The sequence below is a fragment of the Lepisma saccharinum genome, chromosome 9 (genome assembly GCF_977018435.1).
Source record: "Lepisma saccharinum chromosome 9, izLepSacc3.1, whole genome shotgun sequence".
NCBI classification, from domain to species: domain Eukaryota; kingdom Metazoa; phylum Arthropoda; class Insecta; order Zygentoma; family Lepismatidae; genus Lepisma; species Lepisma saccharinum.
Window position 1 is genome coordinate 35910225 of NC_139237.1, and position 20463 is coordinate 35930687.

At 39.0% G+C, this 20463-nt stretch overlaps 1 protein-coding gene across 1 annotated transcript in view; it reads left to right on the top strand.

Moving 5' to 3' along the window:
- The window catches only part of LOC145991999 (uncharacterized), a 58490-nt gene extending 44727 nt beyond the window's left edge, over positions 1-13763 (top strand). The window contains exon 3 of the mRNA XM_083128004.1: positions 12020-13763. Within this exon, the coding sequence (XP_082984130.1) occupies positions 12020-13571 (1552 nt within the window). The 3' untranslated portion in view covers positions 13572-13763. The remainder of the gene's footprint in view (positions 1-12019) is intronic.
- The last annotated feature ends 6700 nt before the right edge of the window (positions 13764-20463 follow it).

The window sequence follows — 20463 nt, forward strand, 5'->3', positions numbered from 1 at the left end:
ACGGGTCAATTGCCCTTCGTAGCTTCCTCGCACAACTTTTAAACGTTTAAAAACTGAAAAGCAATACTGATCACATCCGACGACAATAGTTCTTGGTAATGTCCAGCTGCATGTCAACGCGATTCGTGCCATGTTGCTTCTCACTCGCTAACTGTTTACTCTGCTTGGCACCCACACAAACAGCTGATACTTGGACTACATATGCCATCTCTTGACAAAAAAAATAATTTAACTCGCATATCTAAACCAATTACTGAAAACAAGAATAAATGAAACACATTCCTAAACAACGTCACTCCTTCCGGAAATCTTTGGAAACAATTTTCATTCCTGTCTCAGATTATGGAGACAGTAATAATGTGGTGCGTGTGATAGAAGTTGCAAGATAAAACTTCAGGGGGAGGTGGATTGCCGCGAACTCATGGCTATAATGCTGAATAAGCCACCCCTCCCTTATGGAAGATAACGAGATATGTAGTAAATTATGAACAATAATCTACATTAGGGATGTGATTAAGCTGAAAATTTACAGATTCTGATGTACTCACCGATAGTTTTTGGAACCAATACCGATGCCGATATTTAACCAATTCCAATACATAAGATTATTCAAAGGAAATGGGGTGTTATTTTCAGCATGACAAGAATAAATTTGCTATGTACATTTCTATTGCATATCTTATGTATACACATATCTATTATCAAGAGATTCAAATGTACATTTGCATCTAAAAAAAGTGGTTATGTGAACCTTTAAGAAGAACATAGATTCTCAAGAGATTTGACATTAGTACACAAGCAGTTCTTTGAAATGCAAAATGAATTACTGTTCTTAACATTGGAAATTGAATGCTGCCAGATTCAACTTCAGAAACACTAGTTTTGGAAGCACTTCTGGAAGTAACCTACTTCTTCTCTTATAGCAAATCTGTTCAGCAACACTGAACACTCGTTCACTGAATACTGATACAGCAGGTACGCCCAAGTATTTTCTCGCCACTTGTTTCAAGTTTGGATACTCATTTTGGTTGGTTCAGCAATGTACTGTTTTATTTTTGATTTTGAGGTAGGTTGATCCTCTGAACGAGAGTTTGCAATAATTGTATTACAAAAACTACAAATGATGAAGAATCACAACCTAATTTTCAATAAATCTTACAAAATTAAAATATAAAACTTAGAAGGTAAACTCTAGTATTATCTGTACCGGTTTAAATATCGGGTTTTTGCCGATGCCGATATGTCAATTTCTGCCGATTTTCATACACCTGTAATCATCTTCGGTACATCCCTAATCTACATGCTTTAGACACATTAGCTTTTCAAATTTTGCATGACTTTCTTTGGCTTTCTTCATTTCCAGAAGCAAATGTGGCAGTTTTAGTTGCAGGTTAGGTGGCAAAGTTGTAACTACTATTTAGACATACAAATAAAATTAATCCTAAGTTATGCAGCGAATAATAGTTACATAAAATATAGAGAAACAAATTACTTACGAAGCACTTTCTATTATCATTTGTATAATTACTCAAGGAAGATGGCGGAGTGGTTAGGACATCGTGCTACGACACCAGGTGTCCCGGGTTGGAATCCCGGCCTGGGCATGGATGTTTGTGAGTGTCAATTCATCAATTTTATCATATCACTCATCCTCATCAAGCGAAAACCTTCTTCCCGTGGGGCAGTATACTCAACTTGTACAATTTCAAGTTATGTTTGATACAGTACACAATGGAAGGTAAGTTCAGGGTACGATTTACATACCACCTCTGTCTTGAGCATTCCACTCTGGTTATGTGGTCATGAATGAGACACCCCAATTAAGGCTAATTTTCCCACCTACTGAGTATGTTAACTGTTTATTTAATTAACATATCTTACTAGTACCTACATTGAATTATGGCGGTATGTTTTATGATTATTTAACAGCATTTATTTTACAGACTAACGATTGAACATTGCTTTTATGATATTTTCTTTTGGTCTCTATAAAAGTCAAAGTGAATGTGCTTTTTGTGGGAACTATATGTTCCGGACAAGGTTTCAGGGACTATAATCGATGTTATTTCTCTTGATATTCCACCTAGACGTGGATGGATTCAAACCATCCAAACCACTGTCACATTCAAACAAAGGTGGCTTGGCATACAGTGTTAACATAAATGCAGGGACGTAGCTAGGTTGATCAGTTGGGGGTGGGGGGGCAGGTGAGCAACCTTGTTAAAAGAGAATCCCTATTTTTAATTGCAGATTCGAATTCGACGTCAGAAAATACATAGGTTTTGTCACACATTTTGTTTCATTTGTGATAGATAGATGGCACCGTCTGCAATCCATCCAAAACAGAATGCTCCGCATAATCTATGGTGCCGACAGATTCACCAGAAACACTCAAATTCATGATGACCTGGACATGGAAACTCTGTCCGAGTTCATGATGAGGGAGAGAACAAAATTTTGGGCCTTCCAGCCTCACCACCAAAATCTCACAATCAACTTTATTGGCCAGGTCCCACTCGCCAGAAGAACACAGGATGCCAAGACTACACTAATAGTAGATATTAAGTCAAGAAGTGTCACGCCTGGTCAGTACTTGAATGGGTGACCACGCTATTTGAGGAGACGCAGTGCTGCACCTGGTCACTAGTTGCATGACCACATGAGAAGATTCAGTCTTCACCATGAAATTCGTCTGATTTTCAAGAACTTCCAGATTCAACTTTCACCCCACCTAAACACCCTGATCTAAGTAACCCTCTACCTAAATATACCTTATCAACTTAGCCAAAAACCACTAGACCCGTACCCAAAACATATCATACCTATTCCAACTCCCCTTAGGGGCATCACCACCATTACGTTAATCTTTTTGCTACCTGCTGCTACCCTTATACCTTCAATTTCTCTAAGTACATATCTTACCTAGAACATAAGACAGGTATTAAATCCTATTACCCATGTCAATCCTTACACTTGCGACAGTTGCAAGTGACATCATCTGACTCACAACAAACCAGCCATGACAAAAGACTAAATTGACTAACGCATATACAGAGGCAATGTCTCAAGACTGGAACTACACAACATAGCAACTGCCACGCCACGATCCAAGATGCGAGGATGCCTCTCACCATCAGGGTGCTAGATGCAATTATTCCATGCAATGCTCGAAATGATGTCCTCGAACTTCAATGCATTTGTTGATCTGTTGTTCAAATGATTGAACACAACACAGAAGTGTATCTGTATCAATGTGTGCGCAAGCATTTCTTATTCGTTCGATCATGTTTGCGCAGGTTGTTGGCACATCTCGATAAACACGTTCTTTCAGATACCCCATTAAAAGAAATCTGGCGACCTAAGGTCTGGAGATCACGCAGGCAAATGAACTGGACAGCCTCTATTGATCCAACAACCATTGTACATGCGGTTTAATTCCTCCCGTGCTACTATTGCATTATGCGCTGGACAACCGTCATGTTGGAACCACATGTGCTGTCGCACAAGCAATGTCGGTAATTCCTCATGCAAAAACGTTCGATATTTGTGCCCGTCCAAAGTACCGTCAATAACATAGGGATCAATCAGTTTTTTGCCTATGATTCCACACCACACATTAACCGACCAAAGTCGATGTTCAACTTCACACAACCAATATGGGTTTCCCACACTCCCAAAAATGCATATTGTGACGATTAACCTGACCGTTTTTTGCGAAGGTTGATACGTCTAATACGTTGATACTCTACGAAAGCACTGCTGGTCGACTAGTATTTGTTCACGTGCCCATTCACAAAACACCACTCAATTGTGAAAATCGTCGCCATGAAGTTCCTGATGCATGGACACGTGATAGGGATGACATTTGTGATGTTTCAATATTCTCCAAACACTATTGCGAGAAATTCCTGACTGCAATGATATTACTCGCGTACTAGCCTGGGGATTATGAACCACCGTGGCTAGGACTGCAATTTGATTATTCTCTCCAGTGGCAGTTGTTCTACGAACCCCTTTTTTTAGGTTGTACACTTCCTTCGGCACAAAACTGTTTGACAACTCAAACAAACAAAGAACGCAATCGTGGCTTGTCAAGAAAACGTTCCACATAAAGGGTGACAGCATTGTCGATGTTCATTCTGCATTCACCATAAACAAGGATCGTTTCAATTTTTTTCTTCTACGGATAGATAATCCATGATGTTGAATACCCCACTTCACTGTGTCGTTCGACTCTTTGCAGTCACACTACACTGACCATACAATCACTGACTACTGAGAGCATGAGCACAATGCTTCTAGGCCACAGTATCCCTTCTCGCACACTTGCCAGCCACTGCATTTGCGAGACACAACCAACACGTTGCACTTGTGGTGTCATCTATCTGTCACGAATGGAACAAAATGTGTCGGACGAAACCTATGTATTTTCGGACGTCGAATTCGAATCTGCAATAAAAAATAGGGGTTCCCTTTTAACATTTCAAGGTTGCTCCCTGCCCCCCCTCCTCCCAGGGAAGCGTAGGTGACTAGCTCCCACAATACTATTATACTTTCATATGGAACCTTTTGTCGTTCGATATTTCGATTTGTCAAGTTACATGGGACACCCTATATGTTGGAAGGGAACATTATTTTCTGTATTAATATAATTAAGCCTTGTTTCCATATTAAAAACACTAAGTTGCTGACCAAGGCAGATTTATTAAGAAATAAAAACACTTAACAAGTAATGTTTCAACCCTGTATGAGGGTCTTCCTCAGAGGAAGATCTAAACTAAAATGACAAAATACAGATACAGAATGATTACATACACACAGCAGGGTGACTAACCACACAAAAACAAATCATCTTGATAGTCCTTATCTTGGAGGATTTCTCCAAAGGAAATAAATACAAGTCGCCTCTTGACAGTTGACTAATGGGTCTACCACACTGACAGGTCTGGAACTACCTGTTTATGATTACCCCACCCCTCCTGCCTTTTTGGATATGGATGAATAACTCCTCCCCTGGACCTCTTCTCTTCTCTTTCTTCCTTGTTCATTCTTCAACTTTTCCTTCCTTCCTTCCTTCTTCTCATCCTTTCAAGTTTCTCTAACACATTCTTCCATTCCTTGTTTATCTTGAGTCCGCCATTCCAATTCATGATGTCTTCTCCTTTCTTCTCTATTTCTTTGGCCTCCTTCCATTTTCTCACTAGTTCTCTCTTCTCTTTTCCTATTCGCCAAGCCTAATCCCATTCTACTTCATGTCCCGTTTCTCTAGTGTGTTTGAATATGGCATTCCTATCTCTCTTCAATCTCACATCATCCATGTGTTGCTTTAACCTGTCTTTCAGCCTCTTCTTCGTTTCCCCTATATATACACTTTCACATCCTCTGCACTTCACCTCGTAGATAACCCCTTCCACTTCTTCCTCTCTCTTTTCTTCCTTCTTCTTTCTGGTTATATTTAACACAGTGCGTCCTCCCTTCCTGTAAGTTCTTATACCCACTTTCCTCAGCACTTTGCATATATTCTCTATGGCATCTTCCATAGTTCTTATACCAAACAATCTCTCTTTTTCTTCCTCCTCTCTCTTTTATTTCTTTCCTTCTTCTGTTGATGTTGTGTCTTTCTTTTCATAGCCATTCTCTTCCAGTTGTTCCCACAGGCTATTAATCTTGATTTCTTCTTCCCCTTTCTCTGTGCATATCTTCTTTATTCGGTCTTCCATGTTCCTTATAAAATTATGTTTTGTTGCATCACCCACATCACTTGTTTTGTGGCAGAACACTCCTGCCGAACACTTCTTTTGATACCATATAGCCACAATCCCCATTCCTCTCTTCTTCTTCATCATAATATCCAAGAAATTTAATGTCCCTTCCTGTTCAGTTTCGAGCTCAAGGAATATTCCTGCTCTCTCATCTTCTATATCTTTAACTAACTTACTCAGCTGCCTCTTTGTTCCCTTCCATATCCCAAAACAATCATCCACATATCTACAAAACAGAATTAACTTATCTCCTCCTTTCACTATCACTTCCTTCTCCCATTCATTCATAACCAATTCCGCCAGCAAAGGGCTCAAGCACTAATCTTGATGATTTTACTTCCCTCTCTGCTGTACCCATTGTCCCAAATGGTTTCCAGTGCTTGCACCACTCTCACTATCCCATTCCCCTATAATGTTCTTCCCCATCTTCCTTCTCACTATATCCACTACGTGCCCCTACCGCAATGTTCAGCCTAGATGTTTGAAGCATGTTCCCGAGCATCAAAAGGGTAGCACGAGGTGCTAACCACTCCGCCACGGAGGCTGGCTATTTTCTCCTGTAGCCACCTAATATCAATCGAAATCCACAGCCATTGTTCGAGAATCTAAATGCAGAATGAATTCATTAACTTAATGGCATCTAGACAGTCTTTAAAAATCCTTGTATTTTCTCTTACGTTAGATTTGAGACACCAACAACAGTGTCATTAGTCCTTACTCTTTAGATTTGTAAATTTTCTCCAAGAAGATTTGAGATGTAGTGGATGTAGATGTAGTGCTGGAATCACGTGTACAAGTATGACGGTACGAAAATGAAATGTTTATGTAATGAGTTCAAGCTATCTCATGTAGATATATATATATTATACCAGAATCGAATCTGGCACCCTTTAGTGCAAGGCGATCACGTTAACCACTATTCTATGGGGTCTGAGTCTTTTGTGACATTGGATTATACACATTGGATTTGATTTGATTTGTTGTTTGAAGTCCACTTTATGCACAGAAATGCTAATCTATCAAACCCGGGACCCCTTGATTACAAGGCGAAGATGCTACCACTGCCATCGGGCAGGCCTATACACATTGGGGAATACACAATAATTTTATGCACATATCTACCTGGGTAATTTCTTAAAATTAATCTTATTTGTGTGTGCAATACTGGATATATGATGGCAATGGAAATAACAAAATTCCCACATGCTCAAATGATTGCACTCTCTTATTTGGTGCGATAGGTTCAAGATTTGATCCCTGGCAGGAACTCCAAAACTTCTGTCTGGCCCAACATCGTGAGGACAATTTGGGAGCTACTTGAAAGCAATATGGAAGCAAATTGTGCTCTCAAAACTAAATGGTAGTCAATGTGAACACGTGTCACCGAATGGAAAACCACTTGGCAGGCCTTGTCCCTCAAAATTAATTTTACTGACTAAATGTAATTTTCTAGAGGACCTAAACATGCATTTTTATGCACCGTACAATGTTGTTTTCTTTCACCATTCTTTTAGTTTTTCTTCCAAAGGATTTCACTCCTGACACGTGATCATAAACCACTACAAAACCAGATGTCCCAGGTTCGGACCTTGGACAGGTATGGTTGCATCATGTCTGTCCATTGCCATTTCATCGGGTCATCATTCAATCTCATCATCGCATTTAACCCAAGAGGTAGAAAAGCTGTGTAAAATAATCAAATAGAAATGATTGATTGATTTGGTTTATTTTACTTGACTTTTCTGTTACTTGTTGGCTAATCGTGAAGATAATGACTTATGATAATATTGATTGATTTGACTTATTTTACTTTGCTTTTCTGCCATTTTTAGCTAATCGCAATGATATGATGAAATTGATGAAAGGACACTGACAAATACTTATGTCCAGGCCAGGATTTGAACCCGGGACCCCTGGCGTTGCTGCACGATGTGCTAACCACTCTGCAATGGAGGTCGGCATACAATAAGTATTAAATCGACGAAAGGACCATCACAAATAAGACACATGCCCAGGTCGAGATTCGAACCTGGGACATCTGGTGTCGTAGCGCAACCTGCTAACCACTTCAGCATGGAGGTGTTGACCCAAATAGAAATGAAAATTAGAAAATGCCATCTTGAATTTGCATGAACCGAGTTCGCCACTCATGGGCAGAAAATTTTCACTCTCACTAGAAGAGGCAAATAATAGAAAATGCTTGAAAAGCTATTAGGCAAATAACAGAAAATTCTTGAAAAGCAATTTGATTCTCCATATCTCATGATTATATTATGTAAGTAACTATTATTCGCTATATAACTCGGATTAATTTCTTTTGTATGTCTAGTCAACTTTGCCAGCTAATCAGCAGCATTTGCATTTGCGGGTGGAGGTTAAATGAAGAAAAATCTCAGAAAGTCAGAAATATATGCACATTTTTAAACGTAATATTTCTAGAGCATGCAGACTACTGTAAAATTTTTACTACATACCTAGTTTTCTTCCTCAAGTGGAACATAACTTATTTTTCATTATTTGTTAGATAACTTATTTTTCATTATTTGTGAGATCAACCACCATGGGAGTCAAACCTGGGTTCCTGTGTGGTAGTCAGATTCCCTTGTATAACGACAATATGTTCAACATTTGGTCCATCAGTCAATCCTGCTCCATTTTTCGAGAGGAAAACAAGCTGGCAGCCTCACACTCGAGATATCACTCACAATATATGAGAACAAGATCACAAACACTCCATGATCCTACCTTCTCGTGTTCATCGCTATGACCAAACTCTACTTCAAACTAGCTGACAGTCATCAATTGTCCACCAAATCAACAGAGTAGGGCAAAAAGAGGCAGAGGCTTCTTGCAAATAAGTGGGAAATTATCAAGGAACGATGTGAAATCTGTACATAAAAAGGCTTATTAGTTTATCACAGACTGAAACAGCCGAAGCAATAAAACCCTAACCCTCAAGTGAATTTCACAGTAGCAATCGACCAACCTATGCTCTGATCTATCTGATGGTCTTTCCCTCCATTGCAGATCATCGGCACAAGGGTAGTGTGTGTGTGTGCACACGCACGTGAACCTGAAGAAACTGCCTGGGGACTGGCGGCATCTTTGTCATTAATCCCTGCACCAGAAAAGGGACAAAGAGTATAATTTTGTCTCTTGCAATTTGAAAAGCATGGGGATGTCCTAAAACTATAAAATAATAAGTTCCCATTTCATAAATAATAGAACTACAACCCATATTATACAAAGTGTAAAAGCTGTGGTTTAAATACAAAGAACAAGAGTACTGCAGAAATTTCTCCCAGAGTTCTTCAGAAGATTTATAACGTCATCAAGGGGAAACCAATCCTGTCTCTGTTCCTATAGGTGATAGACTGGGGTACAAGGGCTGCTGGGAAAGTTTCTGCAATCAATATGAAAAAAGACATGTGAAATTCTGGGAATGGCTTTATTGTTTTTCAAGGTATTCACCCTTAAGATTGATACACTTTTGCATATGCTCAAACCAATTTTAAAAGCATTTTTTCCACTCTGAAGCTGATACCTCAGTAACCGCTGTTCGGAACGTGTCAAACAGCTGCTTCAAGCGACACAAATCGCTCACCACACATCTTACTTTTCATGTGTGGGAACAAAAATAAGTCTTTAGGTGATAAATCAGGTGAGTGCGGACAATGAGTCATTTTTACACGAGCCTGTTTTTGACTTCAGTCAGTTTTGACTTCAACAATAAAGGAATGGGCTTAAACACACAATCGGGTTTGTATGAATAGATCCAAGTTTTGCCCCCTGTAACGATGTACTACACCAAATTTGACTTGCCTCGGTTGAATTTTTTGAGCATTTCTTTACACCAATTTACACGAGCCTGTTTTTGAGCTTCAGTCAAGTTGTGTGGGATCCAAAGGCTTAAAGTTTCTGTACGTTCAGATGACCATGCAAAATCGTATGTATTGCTTTCATGTCAATGTTCAAGGATGCCTGAATCTCATGGTATGTCACATGCCGATCTCTCTCAATCATTTCACGCACAGCATCAACATTACTGGCAACAACAGATGTGGATGGACGACCTTCATGAAATTCATCCCTCAGAAATGTGCGACCACGCTGGAATTCGGAAAACCAATTGTACACAGTCCTATTGGATGGTGCTTTATCCCCAAAAGCCGAATGAAGTTGCTCAATGCATTGTTCTGATGTTAAACTACTTTTGAAATCATAAAAAATCATTGCCCAAAAGTGTTAACGAGAAATTTCCATTTCTCACACGAAACTACTTCAAACTGCTGTAAAAATAAACGAATTTGCTTAAACAAACAATCAATGATAATTTAAACATAAAAAAGGTTTATTCTTCCGATTGTTATAATAGCAGAACACTTGCGCCACTGTTGGTGGTAGTTTGCAGAAACTTTTTACGATCTTTCGACCATTGCAGTGGGGGGGCAAGGGAGATAGAGGCAGAAATCTTATCTTTCCCTTACAGCAGCTGTGGTGAGGTGGTTGAAAAGCCAGCAGTAGCTCCTTCCTGCCTTACTCACTGATCACACCGAGGGATGAGAAGAGAGGTGATATTGATTAATTTTTCACCACTAGAGTAGCTACTCCTGGGGATGTCCTTCTAAAACCATAAAATAATAAACCCAGAAATTCCTAGCCACCTGCAGCTAAATCTTCCTGTTTGTGCCGTTTCGGCATGTCCGACATGGTGCCAGTCTAAAGCCAGATGAAGAGAAGATGTCACAAGCAGAAAGGTGTTTGTGGGAGGGCAACGGGTAACCTGGCTAATGCCCCTGGTGTGCAGGAAGGGAAAGTGTGTTTCAAAAGGTCTCAGACTTTGCTGAAGGGACGGGCCATATAAACATTAACGGCATTTCCTACCAATACATATGTTTGTGTTCAACACGCAGGAACATGAGAAAGAAATGTATTGCTCAGGGTTCCTGAAACTCAAATTCAAGAACAGTGTTTCAAACTGAAAGAAAAATTTACCAAAATTCTATTATGCAATATTTGTCACCATAGTAATATTTTCAACAAATGTAGAACAGTTTGTTGGGGCCACGTGAACGTTTCAGGCCTGGTGCCCCCGTGCCTCCTCCCCCAACGACGTCCCTGCATAAATTATATCTTTCAACAATAAGTTCCTGTAAGTGCATTTTTCTGAACATTTAAAGTTATCATAGTTTGGGTTTAACTTTGTTCTTAAGTCCACTTTACACACGGAAATGCTAATTGGGTGTGGACCTGAGTTTAAAGTGGGATCCTAACCCCTACTTTCCTCCACTGGGTATCGAACCTGGGACCCCTTGATTAACTGTCATTGCATAGACTTGAATTGCATATTTGATGGGAAAATTTTACATCTCAATGTCACATCAATGTAAATGTGTCACCCGTAATCGTTTTATTAAGTGGTGGAACAGTTCATTAGTGAAATTACTTCATTTTTAATTTGAGGGACAACATTCAAAAGTTCTGCAAAAAAAAAAAATTGAAATTGAATTTGACATGCCCATGAGCTTATTAGAACGAAAAGAGGTGCTCGATATCAACAAAATTCCAACAGGGACCATCTGCTTCCTATGGTTGATTCATGATTATTTTTGTCGTGGATAAAAATGATTAATGTTAGCCCCCCCCCCCCCTTTCAAGCAGACTGATGAAACTCCGCCTATACATATTTAATTACATACCTGTGACAAATTGCTTTTTTTAAAGCATGCAATATTAATTGGACATTATTATTTCTGGTGCTTGTACCTATACTTATTCCAACACTATCTTTCAAGAGATCAGCTCTTCTCTCGTATTCAGAAGAACAAATGGTGCCTTTCTTCAGAGATAGGAATAGTTGCGTAAGTGGAGAAAGAACTCACAGAATTCCGGAGGGTAACATGGAGTAGCTGTTAGCGCACTGCATTTGTAGTAAGATCACACCTTCCTAGGTTCGATCACCATCCCCATTAAAATAGGTTGATTTAACATTAACATCATTCCTGCAAGCATGTTAACTGTCAAAATTTTAAAGTTTTCTGGTGGTATACTTGGGCCTATCCTGAATCCATGCATCAATCCTTCTTTCTGCATTCATTTCCATTTCATTTTTTTCATTCTATGTGTGTGTTTGTATGCGCATAATTTTCAGAATGAGTCCACATATAATTAAATAACTGTTGCATGTCTCTTTAGATGTCTGTTTAATATACTGCTCATTTTAAGTACATTTAAGAAAATAACAACTCTAATTGCAGGTACTCATTCAAGAAACATGGGAGAGGAGATGAAATAATCAAGCACCATTTGCGATCAGAAGAATACTCCTTGCCTTTTAATACTAATATCCCAAATCCTAGTATCATAGAATATAGTGATAAACCCAAAAGCTCCAAAATGACACTTGGTAGTGGGACTGGGAATAATACAAGTAATTCCAAAACCCATTTAAGAACTCACACTGAAGAGAAGACCTTTGAATGCTCAAATTGCAATAAAGCATTTACAAATCAGAGAGATCTACGGAAGCATTTAAGATTTCACACTGGAGAGAAGCCCGTTGTATGTTCAACTTGCAATAAATCATTTAAAATTAAGGCAGACCTTCAAAAGCATTTAAGAATTCACACTGGAGAGAGGCCCTTTGTATGTTCAACTTGCAATAAAGCATTTGCACTTCAGTCAAACCTACAGGTCCATTTAAGAATTCACACTGGAGAGAAGCCCTTTGTATGTTCAACTTGCAATAAAGCATTTGCACGTCAGTCAAACCTACAGGTCCATTTAAGAATTCACACTGGAGAGAAGCCCTTTGTATGTTCAAGTTGCAAGAAAGCATTTACAACTCGGTCAAGCCTACAAGTCCATTTAAGAATTCACACTGGAGAGAAGCCCTTTGTATGTTCAACTTGCAATAAAGCATTTAAAGTTAAGGCAGAACTCCGAGAGCATTTAAGAATTCACACTCGAGAGAAGCCCTTTGTATGTTCAACTTGCAAGAAAGCATTTACAACTCGGTCAAGCCTACGAGTCCATTTAAGAATTCACACTGGAGAGAAGCCCTTTGTATGTTCAACTTGCAATAAAGCATTTGCAAGTCAGTCATACCTATGGTTACATTTAAGAATTCACACTGGAGAGAAGCCCTTTGTATGTTCAACTTGCAATAAAGCATTTAAAGTTAAGGCAGAACTCCAACAGCATTTAAGAATTCACACTCGAGAGAAGCCCTTTGTATGTTCAACTTGCAAGAAAGCATTTACAACTCGGTCAAGCCTACGAGTCCATTTAAGAATTCACACTGGAGAGAAGCCCTTTGTATGTTCAACTTGCAATAAAGCATTTAAAATGAAGGCAAAACTACAGGTCCATTTAATATTTCATACCGGAGAGAGGCCCTTTGTATGTTCAACTTGCAATAAAGCATTTAAAATGAAGGCAAAACTACAGGTCCATTTAATATTTCATACCGGAGAGAGGCCCTTTGTATGTTCAACTTGCAATAAAGCATTTAAAATGAAGGCAGAACTCCGAGAGCATTTAAGAATTCACACTGGAGAGAAGCCCTTTGTATGTTCAACTTGCAAGAAAGCATTTACAAGTCGGTCAAGCCTACGAGTCCATTTAAGAATTCACACTGGAGAGAAGCCCTTTGTATGTTCAACTTGCAATAAAGCATTTAAAGTTAAGGCAGAACTCCGAGAGCATTTAAGAATTCACACTGGAGAGAAGCCCTTTGTATGTTCAACTTGCAAGAAAGCATTTACAACTCGGTCAAGCCTACGGAAGCATTTAAGAATTCACACTTGAGAGAAGCCCTTTGTATGTTCAACTTGCAATAAAGCATTTCAAGTTAAGGCAGACCTCCAAGAGCATTTAGGATTTCACACTGGAGAGAGGCCCTTTGTATGTTCAACTTGCAATAAAGCATATGCACGTCAGTCAAACCTACGGAGGCATTTTAGAATTCACATTGGAGAGAAGCCCTTTGTACGTTCAATTTGCAAAAAAGCATTTACAGATCAGAGAGACCTACGGAAGCATTTAAGAATTCACACTGGAGAGAAGCCGTTTGTATGTTCAACTTGCAATAAAGCATTTACATGTCAGTCAAACCTATGGGACCATTTAAGAATTCACACTGGAGAGAGGTCATTTGTAAGTTCAACTTGCAATAAAGCATTTAAAGTTAAGGCAGACCTCCAAGAGCATTTAAGAATTCATACTGGAGAGAGGCTCTTTGTATGTTCAACTTGCAATAAAGCATTTTCACGTCAGTCACACCTACGGGTCCATTTAAGAATTCACACTGGAGAGAAGCCCTTTGTATGTTCAACTTGCAAAAAAGCACTTGCAACTCAGTCACACCTATGGAGGCATTTAAGAATTCACACTGGAGAGAGGCCCTTTGTATGTTCAACTTGCAATAAAGCATTTACATGTCAGTCAAACCTACTGAAGCATTTAAGATTTCACACTGGAGAGAAGCCTGTTGTATGATCAACTTGCAATAAATCATTTAAAATTAAGGCAGACCTTCGAAAGCATTTAAGAATTCACACTGGAGAGAGGCCCTTTGTATGTTCAACTTGCAATAAAGCATTTAAAGTTAAGGCAGACCTCCGAGAGCATTTAAGAATTCACACTGGAGAGAAGCCCTTTGTATGATCAACTTGCAATAAAGCATTTACAGGAGACATATGAAAACTCACACTGGATAGCAGCCCTCTGTACGTTAATGCAATGTAACTGAAATAGGTAGAGAGAAGGAGGAACTATAGTACAGAAAGTAAGGAAAGTTGTTATTCCATCTAGTACTAGGTGTTCCTCACACTAATCAGCCACATCGCTGTTCCGTACTTGTAGGAATGCCTGCAAATATTTTTTTAAATATTAGTGTTCCTTCCACCCAAAATATACTACACATTCTTATCCTCCTCAATGTTTGCACCAGTGGTGAAGTGTGACATTTTTACGTAGCCATCGCAAGACTTGCCAAATGTCAGAGTCAATCATTCAACTGGGAGGAGCTGCATTCCTACATTGGTAATGATGATAACAGTGTTCGTACATGATGTGTGAAGTAGAAATGGCCAAATCTTTTTTTTTCTACGGAGTGTATGATTGTAAAATAAGGAAGACGAAACTTTCTTAATAAATTCTACCCGAAAAATTGTTAAACCTCTCTCTCCGAAATTCGGATTGCCTCCAAAATCTGAATAGTAAAATTTGTGAATAGAGATTTTTAAATTTTTCTGATATTCCTTGCCATCCTTAGTGTGAAGGTAAGATGTGCTGCGATGATCTGGGCCATATTACACCACTGCACTGAACAGGAAACTTAGCGAACCTCTTGCATATTTCTAGCTATTCTGTCTTTTTTTTTTTTACATCTCTAAAATATTTAAAAATCAATATTTTGTTAATTTTGCCTTGTAATCGCCGGATCTCCCGCTGAGCGGATGCCTCGCCTCTTCTTTGCACCCCTACAGTGTTAACAAGTTACTATATCTACATTATTTAAGAGTACAGTATTCACATCATGTTGATTAGTTGTGCAATTACCTAGCTCAGATTTAACCAGGTAAATAATATATTTGACGGGAAAAATAAGTACATTTATTGAGAATGGTGCTGACGACATATTCATTTTATAACTGGGATATACTAGCAGACGAATCACCAAATTTACTCTGACAAAAAGCTACTTTACACATCTAGAAATACAGTACAAAATTCCATAGGCAACGCCACTTAAGTGCAAGGGGGTATATTTTTTCCTCCCTGGCTTTTTCATGAATGTTTGTTTTTGATTCTACAGGACAGGGAAAATGATAACAGCAAATTTGCAGAGAAGTACGTTGAACAAATTTGTGAGCACATTGATGTGGTACCAACACAATTTTACTGCATATCACGGCAACAGTATACCTAGGTAGTGAAAATTACACTTCAGAAAATGTAGAAGAGTATTTTCGTCGGCAAATATTTGTGCCATACCTGGATTACTTATTGCTGCCTTGGATCTACGATTTTCACCCGATAACCGTCATTGTCGGGAACTGTTAATTTTTATCCCAAAATACCTCAGACTTATTGTCATTCAACGAGTACAGCAAGTTGGTAACAAAAGTGACAACTGTGTACTCCAATATACTGATAACCGGGAAGCTGAGGCTACAAGCTTTTTTTTTTTTTTTGTACCAATGCAAACAAAGATTCCCTTATGCCGTAAACTTTCAAAAATGTGGCTCATATCGCCTCAATGTCTCCTTTTTGTAGCTATTGCCGAAAATATTACACTGACTACCGGCTACAACATGCCCTAACGAGAAATCTTTCAGCACACTGCTTTTATGCATGAGGACATGGTTAAGATCAACCATGTTGCAGGATCGAATTTCAGGATTGTATATGTTAAGCGTTCACAGACTAAAAGTGCAAAATGATCCAAACTTTCATTCTAGGGTGATTGACTAATTTGCAGTTTGTTTTCTGTTGCCTTTTGCAAGTGAAGGATGTGGTAACTGCTCATATTTTTATAATGTGTTCACACATTTAGCTTTGTGTTTAGTGTTTAATTTATGAAACGTACTTCCTTTTCTCTGAGTTTGTCCCCTGCTGCCAAGTTTCCTGGCAGGGCCTATGCAAAATCTCATGGGTGCATCATTTTTTTTTTATTTCTTGGCTTACAGAAACTAAATACAGTAATTATTTTAAAGGAGGCAATAAAACTTTTTAAGTTTGTATTTGCAATACCTTAATTCATTTTGTATCTTCCCATTTACTAGTTTCTGAACTATTGACTAGTAATTTTAGATTGTTTGTTATATTTTAGAGCTAGAAACATCTATTGAGTGAATTTATATAAAGCACCATGTTTTTGTCTTCATAACAACTTGTTTAAATTATTTTCCAAATTCAAGTACTTAGGAGTAATACTAACAAATGAAAATGATATTAAAGAGGGAATAAAAAGCAGACTTAATTCAGGGAATGCGATTTACTTTTTCCTTCATAATATTTTATCTTCTCGTATATTATCTAAGAAACAAAAGTTAAAATATACAAAACCGTAATTTTGCCTGTAGTATTATCTGGAAGTGAAACTTGATCCCTTGCATTAAAAGGCAAACATAAGTTAAGAGTATTTGAAAGTTAAATCCTTAGGAAATATTTGGACTTAAAGGGGGTGGGGAGACAGGTGTCCAGATCCTGTCCAGATATTATTTGATTGAATATCTTCAATTTTTATAGGGTTAGTTATACACTGTCGGCCCATTGAATTATAACCACCCACCTAATAGTGTGTTGGACCACCTTTTGCTTTTATGACAGCAGTTATCCTGTGTGGCCACGGTGGCTCAGTTGGTAACACATCTGACTACCTTGCTAAAGGTCCCAGGTTCGATCCCCGGCCGGTTCAAATCCGGGAACTTTTCTAACGGAAGCGGCCGCGGCACCCACCCAGTGTCGAATAACATGGGTACCTGGGGGAAACCCTGTGGGGTAAAGGTGTTCAGGGGTGTGATGCTGATCACATCATCCCCTATACACGCCTTCATGGCGTGGTGCTAAGCACTTTACTTTTTTTTTAGTTAGTTATCCTATGTTGCATGGATTCCGTAAGCTGTCTGAAGTAGTCCACATGTATTGGTAACCATGCTGAGTCCAATGAAGCCTTCACTGCTGGGATTGACGTGATTGATGTGTTCTGCTGCCTAATGTGTCACTCCATATAATCCCAAATTTCTCTATCGGATTTAAATCTGGTAAATTCGGAGTGTTCTTCGAACCAATCATGTACCACAAATTCTGGATATCAGGATGTACTGTGTCTGCTAGATGATGATAGGACTGACCAGTGCAGTGGTGCTCTACATGTTCCATGGGTCCAAATCCTTGCTATGTGAACATTCCCCACACCATACAGCCATTGCCACTAGCCTGCACCATTGACATTGTGCAAGATGGAAGAACACTTTCGTGTTTATGCCAAACCCTTACACGACCATCCACGGAAATCATGAAAAACCAAGAGTCGGCGGACCAACACACCTTGTCCTGGTCTTCCACACTCCAATTTGCATGTTTCTTGCACCAGATGCATCGTTTACACTTATGATCTCATGTCAGGAGTGGGTGGCGATGGGGTCGTCTGCTGCCAAACCCTATACGTGACAGTGTGTGACAAATGGTTCTGGTAGATACTGTCCCTGGTTGATTTGTGTTGTATCCTCCGCTCACCCCTGGCATCAATCTTCTGCTGCCCCATATAGTTCTGCCACTGGAACATCATTTGACTGTGTTCACGTCACTCTTGGAAAGCTTTCACTACCGCCGATCTTGAACAACCCACCATTGCAGCAGTTTGTGAAATGGATGCACCGGCACTTCTGGCCCCGACAATCTGATCTTTGGCAAACTCTGTCAGGTCCTTCCATTTCCCCATTTCAAACCACACTACATTCTGAACTCTGAACACCGTATCTCTGCATCACACATCGGCTAGCAGCACCCTCTTGCACAACATGTCGTCAACAAATGACTTTCATTGCACATGGCAGTGGTCATAATTCAATGGCCACTCTGTTTATATATCAGGTTACATAATTTAGATCTGCACAATTTGTATTCCTGTCCAGATATTATTAGAATATTTAAATCAAGAAGACTTAGGTGGGCAGGCCAAGTGGCATGAATTCAAGAGGTAAGAAGAATTTACAGGTGTCTTGTTGGGAAACTTGTATGAAGGCCAAGACGAAGAGGAGCGATAACGTTAAGATGTACCTAAAGGAAATCGGTAAGGATGCAAGAGATTGTATTGATCTTACCCAGGACATGGATATTTGCAAGACCTGTGTCGTTGCAGCCATTAACTTTCGGGTTTAAGAAGGCTAGAGAGTTAGTTAATTACTTAGTTTTTATGTTCGGTAGTTTACTGAACAACTAATGTGTTGTTGTTGAGTTGTTTTTTTTTTCAGTTTTTGTTTATTGTTATCATTCTTTCTATGACAAGACTATCTGCTCCATTTGTTTAATGATGAATCAGTATCAACATAGCTTAGAAACAGTCTATCTCAAGATGGCTGCTGCACGTGTAATGCATGGATAACCATACATATTCATAAGCCACTGATCATTTTCGCAAACTTCTTCATTTCTGATGAACTCTCAGGCCTCATGTGTTAGATAGTGAAAACACTTGCATAATCAGTGATCAGAATGCTACATTTTTGAAAGTAGCTTTCCTACAGCTACTCTTTCAAAAATGTAACTTCCCTACAGCTACGTTTATCAATAAGTAGCTCGCTATGCTACTGGTGTTCGCTACTTGCTACCTTTCACAAAAACATGGATATTCAAAGGAAGCCCTTAGCAGTTGTACTTACTAGAGTGGCATATCAATTCAAATATGATATTTGAGTATTGCCATTAGGATGCTACCCAAATTAATGTTTACAACTATACACATATGTAATTTTGTAGGATTTGATTGAAGGATTGCTTTTCTCCCACTTTGGCTAATCGCGAAGCTGAGAATGAGTAATGATTGATTGATTGATATAGTTTATTTTACTTCATGTTTTGTGCCTCTTGGCTAATTTGCGAAGATGGGGATGAATGATGAAATGATGAAATTGATGAATGGACATTCACAAACAACCCAGCCCAAGCGGGATTCGAACCCAGGACCCTTGGCATTGCAGCACGATGTGCTAACCACTGGGCCACAGGGTCTGGCGAGAATGAGTAATTATATGATGAAATTGATGAAGGGACAATTACAATGAACATCCATGTCCAATCCAGGATTCGAACCCGTAACCCTTTGCATCGTAGCTTGGTATACATACCACTCCACCACATGAATACCTACATAATCTTATATCTAGATATCTGAATGGACATTTCCACTCAATTTTTTTTACAACAATTTTAAAAACTACACCCTGGAAAAATGACCCCTGCAAGTTCTCGCGTTTCTCTGCGTCCAGTTTAAGGCAGAAACGAGACTTCCAAAGTTGCGATGCTAGCGTTGCGCTGAAAACACGCCGCCGCCATGTTACTACGTCACTCCTTAGGGAGAGCTCGTTTGTTGTCTGCTTCGAGCGTCCAGTTCCGGATGGGTAGCCCACGGTGAGCGAACACGTGCAGCAGTTTTACAAATCTGTACCGATTTAAATAATGGAAGAAGGAGCAATAGGAGAAAGGATAGCTATGCTTTGTAATGATTATTCTTTTATGAAATATCCGTGCTGCTCACGTGCAAGATAAATGAAAGGGTTCAGCTGCGTGTGTGTTCTCAGGCCACGCGAAAAATATTGCTTATATAATTGGTTGCTGACCAGACACTCAAAAATATTTTTTTAAACTTATATTTATCGATATTTACCGTAACCTATGTAGTGCAAAATAGGAATTTTCACATTCTTCACTTTATTTATAAAGCCTATTTAACTTTCTTTTCCATAAAGCAATTTCAGTTTGTGTTCCATTTCTGTTGCGCAAATTATGATCAAATATTTTTGTGCAGATAAGAGAAAATGCACTGGGAAGATTACATTAGTTGCACAGTACATATCTATACTTAGTTTATGTATAATTATTACAAGGAAATAATGTGTATAACCATGGGCTTATTTACGTAGGATTCAACGGGTCCAACCCCCCCCCCCTCCTCTTTTTTTGGTTCACTAAA